Genomic DNA, 14,811 nt, shown 5'->3' with positions numbered 1-14,811 from the left:
CACCACAAACTGTGCTTTAATTCTAAAACATATTGGCCATTAGATATTCTTCAGTTTGAGGCTTTGGTGAAAAAATAAAAGACAGAATGAGGCAGAGAAAATGAATAAATTCACTACTTAACTTGAGGTCATGTGTTGACTTGTAACCAAATGGCTTTGCAATAGAGTCATTGTATGCTTTGATAGGTACCTAATCGGTGTCCAGATGGTGTGTGTGTGTGTGAGTCTGTGTGCTTTAAGGGTCTAGACAACAGCTTGTTTGGCCAGTTAGATAGTGCGGAGAAGGCCTGGAGCCACTGATGTGCTGATGGGTGATATGCGACTTAGTTAATGGGAAGCTAATCACGCAGAGGAGACTGTGGGACGCGTGCAGCTGTAAACATATGTAGACTTATGCAACTGTACTCACACCCGTGCATGCACATGGATGTCCACATCCCCCGCATTATTCACATGCAAGTAGGAAATACATTAATATCCTCCCACGAAGCACACATACGTACACGCACACATACTCTGCAGACATGCAGGGTGTAGATGGATGGAAAGTAACAGTTTAAGCATGTGGAGATGACGGAGACAGCATAGACCAGAACTCCTGGAAATAAACACATGGCAGCTGTAATGTTAACACCATCAGCCCTCCCTCCACACACACATAAACCTCATGCACACCCTCTGCTCCCAAAGCTGCCAAAAAAAGACACTCACCTACACACATATTTGCCTGTTCTCATTCTCAACGCTGAACATCTCTGATTTACATTCCGTTACGTTATCATTTAGTATAAGCAGATGCGGTCTTTGGCTTTTAGTTCTGCACGACAACTGCTCTCTGTGTGTGTGTGTGTGTCAGTATGTTAGGTGTGAGGTTTGGTTTACTGACGTGAGGTGTTTTGATTGCCCCTATTGAATGCTACATTATTCCAGAGAGAGGAATTGCAATGTAATTTATGGTCTCCTATTACACCAATAAGTAGGTGTTTGTGCCTGCGTGTGTGCATGTGCATATTAAATGGAGTTGTAGTCGACATTATAGTGATTTACAGAGTGAATGCACTTCCATTATATGAAATAAATCTAAATGGTCTCATCAAGATTTCAACTCGTTTAGAGAAATTATAACACATATTTGTGTTTTGCACTTTTTCTGCACCTGTGATGCTCCACAAACAACCCACAACCCAAACAACTCACGTGTACTCATAAACTAACTGGCGAAGCTGATTCAGAACTTTAAAATGAAAATAAACAAACCTGCAGTTACAGAGATGCATACATTTTTATATATTTAAATTCCAGCACTTGATGATGGTGTTGGGCACGGGTGTTGGAATCACTTGGAAGCAATCAGTGGTATGGAAGAATATTATTTAAAATATATTATCATGCATTTATGTGCTTGTATTATGTACATGTTTTAATGTTATTATAGTAAGCCTGAAATTAGATCTAAACATAAGCTGATGGGGATCTGAATTTTTAATTTTGTTTTTCTTTCTTTTACCTTTTGATGGAAATAAACATCTCAAGTAGCTTAAATGTGCATATGCATTAAATTTTTTTATTTGATTATTTCACATTACAAACCAAAAGAGCAACTTGACACTAATAGGTATGGGGAAAAAGTGGCTTCATATGTAGAATCTAATCAGGTCACAGGAGTTCAGCATCAGAGGAAATGAAACTCCAACTTATTAGATAAAGATAGTATCAAGTGATGGTTTGAAAAGCCATTCTTATAAATTACCCAAGTTGGAAAGACCATCCAACTGCCCAGTTCACAAGTTCATGGGCAGTTGGTGTCTCAGAAACAAACCCATGGTGTCATTTTTATATTTTGATAGTTTTTAAATTTTCTAGTTTTTAGTTCCAGTCCCAGTGTCCTGTGGATGGGAGTCAACCTCCAGCCACTCGCAAAGCAGTTCCCTTCTCTTGTCCCGTCTCAAATCCAGAGAATTAATAACAGAGTGACCCCAGTGTTTCTCTCTTTGCTGGGTTACTGTGACTCATGTAAACTACTTAATCAAACTTTTATCTTAATCTGAACATTAACTGTAATCAAGCTATTTGTGTGCATTACAGTCGAGTAAAGGTAAACGTTTGGTCTTGATCATTTGGAGCCAGCAGTTTTCCCACTGAGCCATTAAGGGTTTTACAGATGCCAGACTTACATTTGAACTTTGATTTTTCAGTCAGTGTTGCCTCAAGGAATACATGCACATTGAGATTTGTGAGGCCTATATGAGTGTAGTGCTTTGTAGTTAAAGTTTGTGTCACTTGGAGTATTTATTTAAAGAACTCATGTAGCTGATGTGTGTTTAAAGTGGGTCCATTTTTTTTCTTTCTGTCAGGAGAGGAAAAAAACCCACATATTTCCATCTGAGCAAAGAAAGCAAGCTTCATTAAAATGAAGGTATCAATTTGAAACAGTTTTAAGATGGTTATCTTGTACAATGCATGTATATTTTTTCTTGAGCTGTAACTTTGTGAGACAGAAAGGGAAACACTGCAAAGTCGCCGCTTTTGGAAGCAATTCTAAAAGGTTTGCTTTTTGTTTGTAACTTTTAGACATTTTGCACACTTAAACACTTCCAGCTGCTCAGTAATTTTATTGTATGTTCAGAACTTGTATCAGATGGATATATTTTGTGATGCAAATGCACAAAATCATGCAATTTTGATTCACACATAAAGGATTGACAATGCAAAATATCCTCACTGTACAAACGTGGTTCTCCATTTCCAGATGCAGTGTTAGCTTGTGAAATGATTTTGTTTTTATTTCTCTGTTATTATCAGACAGTGTGTGTTTCTGGGTGAAATTTTAGGCTTGAGTTGTTACATTTGCTATGGCCAGCTATCAGCTTGGCAGGTGTGAGGCCATTGTTTATCAGTTTATAGGCATGGTTTTTGCATACCACCATGATGGAACAATGAGTCACATGATGATATCATGGGAATAGCACATCCAATATGATAAAAATAGCTGCCAAGCTTGAATTTACTGAAAGGGTGTGTATATTGTAACCTAATGCTGCTTATTAATGAGTGTGCATCATAGTCTGAGCATGTAACGTTTTAGTTTTAAGCCTTTTTTTAGAGTGTGAGGTAAATGATAGTATAATCATATATTTTGAACACACAAGGTGGTCAGACATTTTGCTGTGATTGTTTGTATATTAGTATACACCTGTATTTTATAGGTTACATATTTGTGCCAGTGAATGTGCCTACTTACTTTTAAAAAGTATTTTGGAATATTAAAAACATGTAGGGTGAAGGGACTGATGTCTGAAAACAGCATCATTCAAGAGCAAGAAAACAAACTAACAGTGGTCAGATGGATATACTGCTAAGCAAAATAATTTTATAAGCAGCCCATTGTGACCTTAAAGTCAGAGTTGTGTCATGAAAGAGGCTTTCTTCTTACCTGGCTAAATCACTATGGTTACCTATTCTGAACGTGGTCGGGAGCAGGTTGTTGTCTTTTACACTGGTGGAATTTCAGCTACAGAACACACTCCCAAGAACATCTGTTTAATCAATAAAATTAATTTCACTGTGATCTGCTGACAAACTAAAGCCATTTCTAATCTATATTTTCTTAGTGTTGAGGTTGAATCTTTCCAGCTCTAAAATCCCTAGATTATAAATTTTCTCTAGCATCCGTGAGACTGTTCTACTTTGGTGTGCCAAATATTTTTAGGTCCCCCCCCCCCCATATGAAAAACTACTGCTTTAATCACCAATTTATCATCATTATGTAGTGGTTAACATATTTTCTTGGCAAACAAAAGGTCGCCTGTTCAATCCCAGCTGAAGACACAAATCCCCTCAAGGTTCCATCAGGAAGCGCATCCAGCGTAAAACCGCTAAATCACCCCTTGTGGCAAGGGAGCAACCTGTACTATCCATATCTGATAACATTTCTTGAGTAGGCAACACTCACAGGGATCATTTTTAGGAATTGAAATAATATGATCCATCAAACACACGCACAGAGCTTGAAGCAGAAAACCTGGCTTAACAGAGAAAGTTGATAGCCACCATTGTGACACCTGTTGTCCCCAACGGATGATCTGATATCCTCGTGTCGGTGTTGTTCCCACATCATCATAATAAATGTTGTTCCAGGTTCAACATTGCAAGTGACCAATCACATTGTTGTGATGTCCCCCTTTTGTGCCTTTGGAAAAATACCGCCTTAAAAAAAAATCTACTTCACTTGCGACAAGAGAAACCGCTTCTGTCCGCCGATCCCAGAACTTGAATTCTTTGCATTTCAGGATACTTTCCTTTAATAAACGGTAAGCATTATATATATTGTCCTTACAGAGGCGGTTTCTCTTCTCGCAAGTGAAGTAGATCTTTTGAAGCCGTTTGTTTTTTTTTCGAGGTCGCAGATGACGTCAGCAGAAGGTGATTGGTCACTTGCAATGTTGAACCTGGAACAACATTATTTATGATGACGAGGGAACAACACCAACACGAGGATATCAGATCGTCCTACCTCCAACTGGGGTTTAGGCTTTTGAATATAAAAATTCATAATGTTTCAGTCACTGTACTTGCTGTATTTCTCAAACAAGCACTCTTTTGTATAAAAGAGCAGATGCTTCTGTGCATCTGTTGGAGTTCACCAAAGCTTTTTGTAGCTTAATTTATCTCCTACAGTGGCCATTTCAATAGATAAGTAGGAGTGTTTCATATAAGAAGTCATTCAACACTGAAGACATTGTTGCAAGTCAAGTTGTTGTATTACCTCAACATTAATCCTTATTGACTCACTTGTGTATTCCATCTTAATAAAAAATTAGTTTCAGGTGGTAGCATGTCGTTAAATTAAGACAATGTTTGAGTCAGATTTCAACCAGTGGCGGCAGACTCACCGATCCAGCCAGATGCCTGCTCTCTGTGAACTGATGTGCTGTTCTGTGTTGAGTAGGAGCCCACAGACTTCATGAGAATACGAAGGAAAGAAGCCTTGGATGAACAGACCAGCTGGTCACCTTTCTGTCTTTTCTAAATGTATGCGTTTTCGAGAGCGTCTTTCAAAACGCTGCGTTTTCCATCAGCGAAAACGCCGTCTCGGTGTGGACGGGAGGCCAAAACGGAGAGAAAACGATGTGTTTTCAAACGAAAACGCATTAGTGTGGACGTGGCCTAAGTCAGAGTTCCAGCATCCGTTGGCCCTTGTCAGGAATTCCCATGAAAGAAGAGAAACAGAGACACACACAGCATAAAGCTGGCAGCTGCTGACAGCTGTATAAGCAGAGAGAGGCTCAATGCTGCATCAGTGTGGCATAATGAAGGATGTCTGAAGGGCTGATGATTATGTTGTTGTGTTGGAGGATAAAAAGCCTGAATGCAACAGCTTCCCTTGCTCTCACCTTTATGGTGCTGTTTTTGCTGAAGCAAATCTTTTAAAAGCTGATTGTAGTCTGAGCCATACAACACCGGGCACTCTCAGACCACAGGAAATGTCTCGTGGTTCTATAGCAACTGTTGCTGGAAACACCCCCATTTATCTGTGTCTGAGGACCATCATAGTTCTCACAACTCTGTTTTTGGAGCTCCTATTAAACAGTAGTGATAGCTGTAATGTGATTTGTCCAGACATAAGCATGGGTTGACCGGTCGAACACATAAAAGCAGGACTGACATTTGAAAAAAATGGTCATGGTGACATTCGCCCCAGTGGAAAAAAAGCAGAAACATGAACTGACAGTAAATCAAAACATCTGGTTGGAGAAGTTTCCATCAAAAATGTGATTCATTCTCTGTCTTTATGCTATTAATTGCATAATTTCTCCCTCTATTATAGTAGTATTCCAACTTTTTTTTACTTATGCTTGAAGTGTTTAAGATTTAGAAGTGGAGATATCCCCAGTATATTATTCTAAACTTACCATCGACTATAAACATTTTGATCAGAATATTATGTTCCATAAATATTTATTCATGATGTTAAACTCCAAAGAAATGAGTTGCAGACGGATATTTCTCCTCAAGATCTTAAAAAACCCGTTAAAAAACAAATAGCAAGGCCCAAACACTCAAGATTATTTTTACTGTTAATTGGTGTTCTATATGGTGCCTCGTTAACACGGTCAACCACACAGTTAGTGAGAGAGCACTTTGAGACACAGATAAAGGCAAAGCACATTTGAATTTCAAAGCAAATTTAGCCAAAACAGCAGGACAGACAACCTTCACTTCCAAGCATCCAGCCTTCAGATCGCAAAGTGGGGTTCATTAACGCATTCCTGCACATGTGGGATGGCTCGGCTCATCTCAACACTGACAGGAACAAGAACGTGGAGATAAGACCTGGAACTGAATGTACATCAAGGTGGAGAGAGACAGAGAGACACAATCTTAAGAGTGGGAGTGAGAGCACGAAAGGGGGGGAGGGGGGGCTTTTACCTTGTGCGTTTCTTTTAGTGTACAGACTGAACTGTCAAACACAAAAAAGATGAACTGCTACTTTGAGGGGAGAAGGGGAGCCGTGTTGTCAAATGAGTGTGTCGTAAGTGGAAAAGGGGAGGGGGTAGTGTTTACATGGACTTTGGTGAAAGAGCTTTTCTGGTAGACCTTGTTTGACATGGCCAGGATAACTAATGAATATGCGCGCTCTCTCTCTTACTGTTCCTCTCTGTCTATCCTAGTCCACATCGCTTCTCTTCATCTTGCTCTCTCATGCACAGTATCACTTCTGTCATTGTTTTTGTCTTCTGTAAATATATTTAGTTTTTCATTCTTTCACCTTTTTAAAGAAACACGCTGCATAAAATGACATTTGTTGAAAAGATGCATTCAGCTTTTGGGTTTTTTTTTTTTTCAAGGACCGAGTGGGGGGTATGGACATGGTTGTTAATTGAGTGTTGACAATGGCCTTATGTGAGGTTAGTGGTAGTTGGTAAGATTTTAACAGTACCATTGGTCACTAATTGAGACCAAACCGTGCATGCTGAAATGTATTTACATTTTCATTAGGGAACAACCGCCAGGATCTCTGATGAGAGACTGGCAAATGAGCTGATTGATAGATGTTCAGCACATTTTTCTCACCAGCCACAATCAGTTAACGTCCAGTTTTACACAAAAACAAATAAATGACTTGAATGTCTTAAATTCACTCAAGGCTATGTTTTTCTTTTCCATGAAGATAAGATTGTAGAGTGAGAGCTTTGCACTTTGTCAACCAACTGCATTTTTCACCTTGGTCACTCTTCCTCCTTATAAACAGATGGCACAGGCTTATAGAGAAATGACTCAATACCCCAGGATCTCTGTAAAGATAAAAGGCTTTTTTTTGTAAGAGGTGGAAAACTAAGACCAAAAAAGTGTCACAGTGTACCAGTGTTACAGTTTGAGTATAATGTAGTTCCTTTCATTTTTATACAGTCACAAAAAGTTCAAGAACATTAAGTTGGCCACCTGACTCCAGTTTTGGTGGATGAATGGCATTCTGCATTTTTTTCCTTCGTTTTGCTTCTTTCCTTGTTTGTCTGCCTCCCACTGTCTTTCTCACATGCTCACGCCGACGACAGAGCAGTAGCCAAAGATCCCAGGTGCAGGATGGATGTGAAAGGCTTTGTGTTTTGTCAACAGCGCAGCAGCACCTCACATGACAATCCAGTGGGCTCACGCAGGGAAGACGGGGCAAAGAAAGTGGAAGATAAGAAGAGGAAAACAACGCAGTAGGGAAAGATAGGCAGGTCATGTGGGTGAGAACCAAAAAGGAAAAGAAGAAGAAGAAAGGGTTGGAGAAAAGTACACAAGCAAGTCTGAATGGAGAAACGAAGGAACGCATGTAGGAAAGAAGCAGGGAGGCGCTCGAGAAGAGATATGGCCTGAAGAAGAAAGGGGGAGTTGGAGGTCTGCAGCAAAATGAAACACAAAGAGAGTGAGCATTATGGAGTGATGGGGTGGAGGGCAGAGTGAGAGAAAGGGTGGAAAAGGCCAGTGGCCTCTGCTCTGTCCCCTCTGTGTGCTGCTAAACTGCCCACCAGTTCCCCGCAGCTCTGTCACTTCTTGTTTGCTAATCCCCCATTCTTCTCCCCCTCCTAGTCTTCCTCGCTCCCTTTCTCTCAAATTGGTCAATTGTTAATGTGACCCCTTTAAGCCCCACCATCCCTCTTTTGCAGTATCATCAACATAATTATCTGTGTGTACAAGAGGGGCATTTAGAAAGGGAAGTGCTAGATGACAAATGTCTATAATTGTTTTTAAAAAAAATCTATCCCGAAATAAGAAAAGGCTGCTCATGAAAACACTATCACATTCAAACCCTGCACACACTTCCTTCTCAAGAGGCTGAAATAGGAGTAGGAGAGCAGATTCTGTATCTGCTCGTAGTTTATTTCAGAGAAGAAAGAGTCATGCTTGTTTTGGACCATCTGTGCTTGCAGCTGTAATCATCTGGTCCCAATGAGCATGCTCAGATGAATGAAAATCTTAAAAGCCATGAAGGAGAGACACTTCCGTGATCCCTTTTTTCCCCTCAAGTGACAAACAGGTGCCCTTTTGAAATAGGATAACGAGGGAATACAACAGCTTCGGGAGCTGAGGCATTTGTAAGAGGACTGTGAGAGAGCGTGTTTCATAGCAGGTGTTTGAGCTCAAAGTTTGGGTTTTTTTCCCCCATATCTGGAATGTTGTCAAGTTTTTCTTGCACATTTTATCTTTATTTGCATCTTAGTAGATTTTGTTTCATTAGAGTAGGTACGATTATATTTCATTTGAGTCGGTTTGCTTATGTGAACTGGATTTATGATGTGAATACTGAGTACGCAGGGTTGATATTCGTCATCTTGGCTGGGATCTCATCGCTCAGTGCTTCGCTGAGCAGATATTAAGCTTCTCCCGCAGGGGAGATTAAAAAGCTACAGGTGCGCTGAAGGTTCATGAAATGCTCCATGAACAGCAGAGTCTGAGTCATAGAACAAAACCACTTACAAAATGTTACTAATGTAACGAACATATCGGAGAACTAAATTAATACAACTGAAAAGCAAGAGACGTCTGAAAGCAAAGGAAGCAGACAATTATTTTCACAGTTTTATCAGACACTGAAAAAACAAGAACAGAGTCAATACAGCAACTCTCATGAAACAGTTTTATCAACATATATTACAAAGCAGCTTATTCGTCACAGGCTACTGTACATGAACAGATGTAAGGACTTGTGTTGGGACAAGAGGTAGTCGTAATTCTGACTTAGAAATACCATCTGAATACAAATTTTATGACTGTTTGGGTATCTGTTGCAGTCCTATTAGTGACTATGTTAAAGCCTGTGAATTTTACATATTCCACAATTGCAGTACAACTTGTTTCCCACTTTAGCAGACTATTCAACCTCCAAGTCTGGCTATGCTACTGCAAATACTTGTTGTGTTATTTAATAGCACATGTCCAAATTCTGCAAGCCTACTCTCTAGCAATGTTCTCTTTTTGAAAGTTGAGATGTGGATCTTCATCATTTTGTTTTTCTCCCATTTAATTTTTTGTAATTTTCTTCTTTTCTCTGTTGTATAGGCAACATATTGGACAGTATGCTGCTAAAAGCATCCAGTAAGGAGGCAGCAGAGAGTGGGAAGGAGACTTTTGGCAGCACAGCTCCTGCTTCATCCTCCCAAAGACTACTGTGGTGTCACTGTTATCACCACTGCCCAGAAGATTCAACCAATAACACATGCAGGTAAAGAGAAACGCCAACAAAAGCAAGTATTTATTTCATAACATGTCATGTTTCTGGTCGCCTTACCTACTGTCGCTAAATCTGCCTCTGCAGGACGGATGGCTACTGTTTTACAATGGTGGAGGATGAGGGAGGGGTGCCGGTCCAGACGGCAGGTTGCCTTGGGCTGGTCGGATCTGAATTTCAGTGCAGAGTAAGTTGATGAAAGTAACATTATAATCCACATAATTTCTTCCTCTTGCTGCCATTTTCTTTTCATCATCTGGCACAAATCCTTCCAAAATTAATTTAGGTGGTAAGCATTACAAGAGGTTAAGTTAATAAAGCAGGAAATTGTAACCTGACTGTAGATGCTAGCCAAGTACCTCACATGGCTTTTCCGTCTTTCAGGACGCAGGGAACTCACGTCAAAGGCGGTCACTAGAATGCTGTACAGATGAAGATTACTGTAACAAAAATCTGCATCCTACGCTGCCACCACTCAAACCTCCTCGTGAGTTAATTTATCCAATTTCTGCTTTTTCCCTCGTTGCAGATGAAATGCACAAAAACACCAATAGTTCTCCAGTTTGGCAGTGGCAGTTACAATGATAGATACCAGATCCTGAACTGTGGCTGATGGTGTGACAACACACGAGATAAAAGACAGAGACATGACATTTTCATTGAGTCAAAGGAGGCTCAAGTGAAGGAGACGGTGTCAAACCGTCCTGGCGTGTCAAGAGCAAACTGATGTCTCATCGTGTTCAGAATTAGACTGCCTGTGTGTGTGTGTGTGTGTATGTGTATGTGTGTGAGTGTGAGTGAAGGAAGAGAGAGAGCCTTTCCGTGTGTTTGAGAGAAAGTAAGCCTAGATTCCCAGGGAAATCACAGGCCCCAGCAGACACTGAGGGCAGATTCATCAATCTGAAACCCTATCATAGGGGATCAGGAGGGGAATTCATCGACTTGGTCGAGGGCTTCCTCTCGCTGTTGACTGGGGCCTTGAGGGAAGAAAGTGTGTGCCAGAAGAAAATGAAAAATTGATGAGTGAAATATGATTTGTACACGATTTACTGTACTTTAGTCCTTTTTGTTTCCTTTACATGAGGCACTTTGGAAATTTCAAATTCTTTGTTTTTCTGTGTTTTAATGTGATGTTTCTGGAGTAGAAAGAGAGTTATTGCATTTTGACATGCAAGAATCTTTTGCATTTAACTTAAATGAGGAATTTGATAAATGACTTTTCACGACTTTAAACATTTCTGATGCTTTTTTCAATGTCTCTTTCATCCTCCCCCTCTAGTCTACGTAGATGGGAAGATCCACCATGTGGCCTTGTTGATTTCAGTCACTGTATGCACCCTTATATTGGCTGTCATTATTATTTTCTGCTACGTCAGGTAATTACATCGTACAATGAAACAGTAAAACAAACTTCATTAGGGTTTATTGAACCTCTCTTTAGTGAATAATTAAAACTGACATATTGTGATATTTTACAGGTATAAACGACAGGAGTCTCGTCCTCGCTACAGCATTGGTCTAGAACAGGATGAGACATACATTCCCCCTGGAGAATCTCTGAAAGACTTGATAGAGCAATCACAAAGCTCTGGCTCAGGCTCAGGGCTCCCTCTATTGGTGAGACACACTCACTACATCTAAGTGCCAGTTACAGTTTTTCTCCATTGGTTTGGCTCATTTCTTTAAACAGAAATTACATTCTCAAAACTCTAAGATCATTTGGCAAAACACTCTTACAGTTTAGCACAACACTATAGCTCACCTGCAAAAGCTCATATCTCTTCCAAAACTGTTCACTCAGGCTTCAATCTAAATCCCTTTCTCATTTAAACAGTCAGTGTCTCCAAAATACCAAAGATCCTTCTCAATAGTTTTGGCTCATTTCTCAACACAGATCGGACATTCTCATCATTCTTGGTGCTTTTGTCAAAATAAACCTGGATGGTTGATCACAACAACATGGTCCACCTGCAAAAGCTCATATCTCCCCTAAAACAGTTCACTCATGTGTCAAAACTACATTTCTTTCTAATCTGAATAGTCAGTGCCCCCAAAATGCATCGTCCCTTTGGCATTATGTGAGTACTGCCATACAAAATGTTTAGATGTTTTGTCACTATGGCAGAGGACCAACAATATACAACAGAAAAGAGTAGCCTCCAAGGTTTGACATCACAGATTGCACTCACACTACCAAGGAAATGATAACCATTTTTTATTCACACGCAAAGAAAGTTTCATACATATGTAAAAAGAAAATGTACATTACAGTAGTAAATTGTATGAACACAAAATCAAAAAACAAGGACTTATGCAGTGGTCGCTGTACTCATTCTCCCACTGCACAGTGACTGGAATACTACTCTAAACTGTATAAATTATGTAATTCCATAGTTTACAGTAATTTGTTCAATATATTTCTTGTCATATTTAGTATCAAAACATTCCACTAGTCCTCTCCACCTGCTAGTATAGACCTACCACTGTAGGCAGATGCACACAAAATCTCTACAGTAAGTTATACATTTTGTGCCTCACGCACAGTGCCCTGTCCTATACAACATATAATTCCATCATAGATTACATAGAGTACATACCTGTTTTCCCTGCGAAAGGTTTGGATGATGGAGGAGACTGTAGAGCGAGGCACATTAGGCTGCACTCGACGACCTGCCTCTGCCATTGTGAGGCCATGGTTTATGACATGGTCTATAATTGTGGCCCGAATTTCATTCGGGACAGCACAGTGTCTTCGTGCTCCTCAGCCTCCTCTTCCCCCTATTCCTCCACCACGCATTCTCAGTCCTCCTCTTCTTCTTTTTCTTCTTCCTCCTCTTCCTTGAGGAAGAACTTCCCCTTGTCTGTTTGCTTGGCCTTGTTTATCCATGTTCAGTGATCTGACTGGCTCTGGTCAAGCTCTATATATCTGTGTTTGGCAGCACACAATCATGGAACACACCTGTGTGTGACACCTAGTTTCACCTGACTGTCAATGACTGTCATCAGTTTATCAAATATTCAAAGAAATTCATATATGGTATTTATGGTATTATGTTCTTGACCAATTTTGACAACTGAACAGACAGTTGTGCATGCGAGTACTTATACAATGAAATCATGCTGACATGTTTTGGAGAGAATGATCATTAGACTGAGAATCAACTAATCAGTTTAGATCTACAAGATCTATTCATTTGGAAAATGTGCTACATGTGGGCTAACTGTATAACTGTAGGCTACTTGTACTTAATCATTTGCAAAGATGCACTGAGACAATTGAGACATGTACTAAGGCATTTGCCATTTGATAAAATGAATGAGAAATGCCATTCTGTTGTGAACATTTGCCAAGAGGTTTGGAGGTTTGTCCATGTTATTTTGAGAATGTAATTTCTGTTTCAAGAAATGAGCCAAACCAATGGAGAAAAACTGTAAATCAAAAAGATGCTTCATGGACGTGAACATCCTGGTACTTTGGTCCAAATTCATTTAATTTTTTCTAACATCAGGGTGTGTAATAGTTGTACATTTGATACTTATATGCCCATCATGATATCAAATGTTGGTATTATTGCAATGTTTTTAGAAAATGCATTTATTGGGTGTTTGACCTTTTTGGCAAATGTGTCGACAGTCTGCAAATAATGTGTGCATCATTGACACAATATCGGTATTTAATTTCTGTGTGTAATTAATACACTGTTATAGCTACAAGTTACAAGCATTTGTTTTTAATCTTGGGTAAACCTTGAGAAATGTGCCAAGACACAATAAAACGGTACCATTCCTGATTTTGCTTCATAGCTCCCACATCTGACGTTCACTTAACCTTAAACTGGAGTTTTAATTCTGAAGGAATATGACAGATGTGGTGAAACACATGGGTCAGATTTTATCTAAGCATTTCCTTCTTTTTTTTTTGCTTCTCCTCAGGTCCAGAGAACGATAGCCAAGCAGATTCAGATGGTGAAGCAGATAGGCAAGGGGAGATACGGAGAGGTGTGGATGGGCAGGTGGAGGGGAGAAAAGGTAGCTGTTAAAGTTTTCTTCACCACTGAGGAAGCGAGTTGGTTCAGAGAGACTGAAATCTACCAGACTGTCTTAATGAGACATGAGAACATACTGGGTGAGTCTGTTTGTCTAGTGCTTACTACCTTGTCTCTGCACTTATGTGAGAATTTCTTTGTTTCTCAGTGTTTTGTGTTGCTCTTTGTCTTCAGCTAAATCAAAAAAAGGTGCCGGGAAAGGAGATGTAAAGGGAGAGTTTAAAAAAAAATTGTATAAATAATATAGTAGCACCATACTAAACAGTCCTAAGTCAAACTGTCAATTATTGAAAGCATGTTGTTGTTGGTGTTCCAGTGCGTTTTTGATGCTACATCACACTGCACACTGTGCGAGCCTTCTCTGTATTGCAGCATTAACTTTGTCTTTATAAGTATTTGTTATCCTGAAATATGATATCACAAAATGGCAGATATTAGTGAAAAACTGCCCAAACTCACTGAAAGATCAGTTTTCTGCACAGCTTCCCACATATTGTCAATGCACAAACGACGGTCAGTGAAGAAGAAAAGAACCAAAAAACCCACAGTATATATGTCAGAAATTGTTCTGTACTCCCATGAAATTCAACAATGGGGGAAACGGCTGAATGTTAAGGTCCATCTTTCTTTGTGTTCCATACATTCCCCCCCCCCCCCCCCCCCCCCCCCCCCCCCCCCCACTCCCCCCTGTTCACAGGTTTTATAGCTGCAGATATTAAAGGAACTGGCTCTTGGACCCAACTCTACTTAATAACTGACTACCATGAAAATGGATCATTGTATGACTACCTCAAATCGACCACTCTAGACAATAAAGCTATGCTGCGACTGGCCTACTCCTCTGTGTCAGGACTCTGTCACCTCCACACAGAGATCTTTGGCACCCAGGGCAAACCTGCCATTGCTCACAGGGATCTGAAGAGTAAGAACATACTTGTGAAAAGAAATGGGACCTGCTGTATAGCTGACCTAGGACTGGCTGTCAAGTTTATCAGGTGAATTTCTCATGAATGTGTTCTATTTAGGATGAATGATGAGAAATATTGGAAT

At 40.0% G+C, this 14,811-nt stretch overlaps 1 protein-coding gene across 1 annotated transcript in view; it reads left to right on the top strand.

Annotated features, from left to right (window-relative positions):
• Positions 1 to 14,811, top strand: part of bmpr1ba (bone morphogenetic protein receptor type 1Ba) — a 65,888-nt gene that overhangs the window by 48,541 nt on the left and 2,536 nt on the right. Inside the window, exons 4-10 of the mRNA XM_035907355.2 lie at positions 9,547 to 9,709; positions 9,803 to 9,902; positions 10,100 to 10,202; positions 10,995 to 11,091; positions 11,194 to 11,332; positions 13,649 to 13,841; positions 14,459 to 14,756. Coding sequence (XP_035763248.1) covers positions 9,547 to 9,709; positions 9,803 to 9,902; positions 10,100 to 10,202; positions 10,995 to 11,091; positions 11,194 to 11,332; positions 13,649 to 13,841; positions 14,459 to 14,756 — 1,093 coding nt within the window. The remainder of the gene's footprint in view (positions 1 to 9,546; positions 9,710 to 9,802; positions 9,903 to 10,099; positions 10,203 to 10,994; positions 11,092 to 11,193; positions 11,333 to 13,648; positions 13,842 to 14,458; positions 14,757 to 14,811) is intronic.

Source organism: Neolamprologus brichardi, chromosome 12, assembly GCF_056152115.1.
Source record: "Neolamprologus brichardi isolate AB-2024 chromosome 12, ASM5615211v1, whole genome shotgun sequence".
Taxonomy (NCBI): domain Eukaryota; kingdom Metazoa; phylum Chordata; class Actinopteri; order Cichliformes; family Cichlidae; genus Neolamprologus; species Neolamprologus brichardi.
This window is presented reverse-complemented; position numbering and strand designations above follow the sequence as displayed.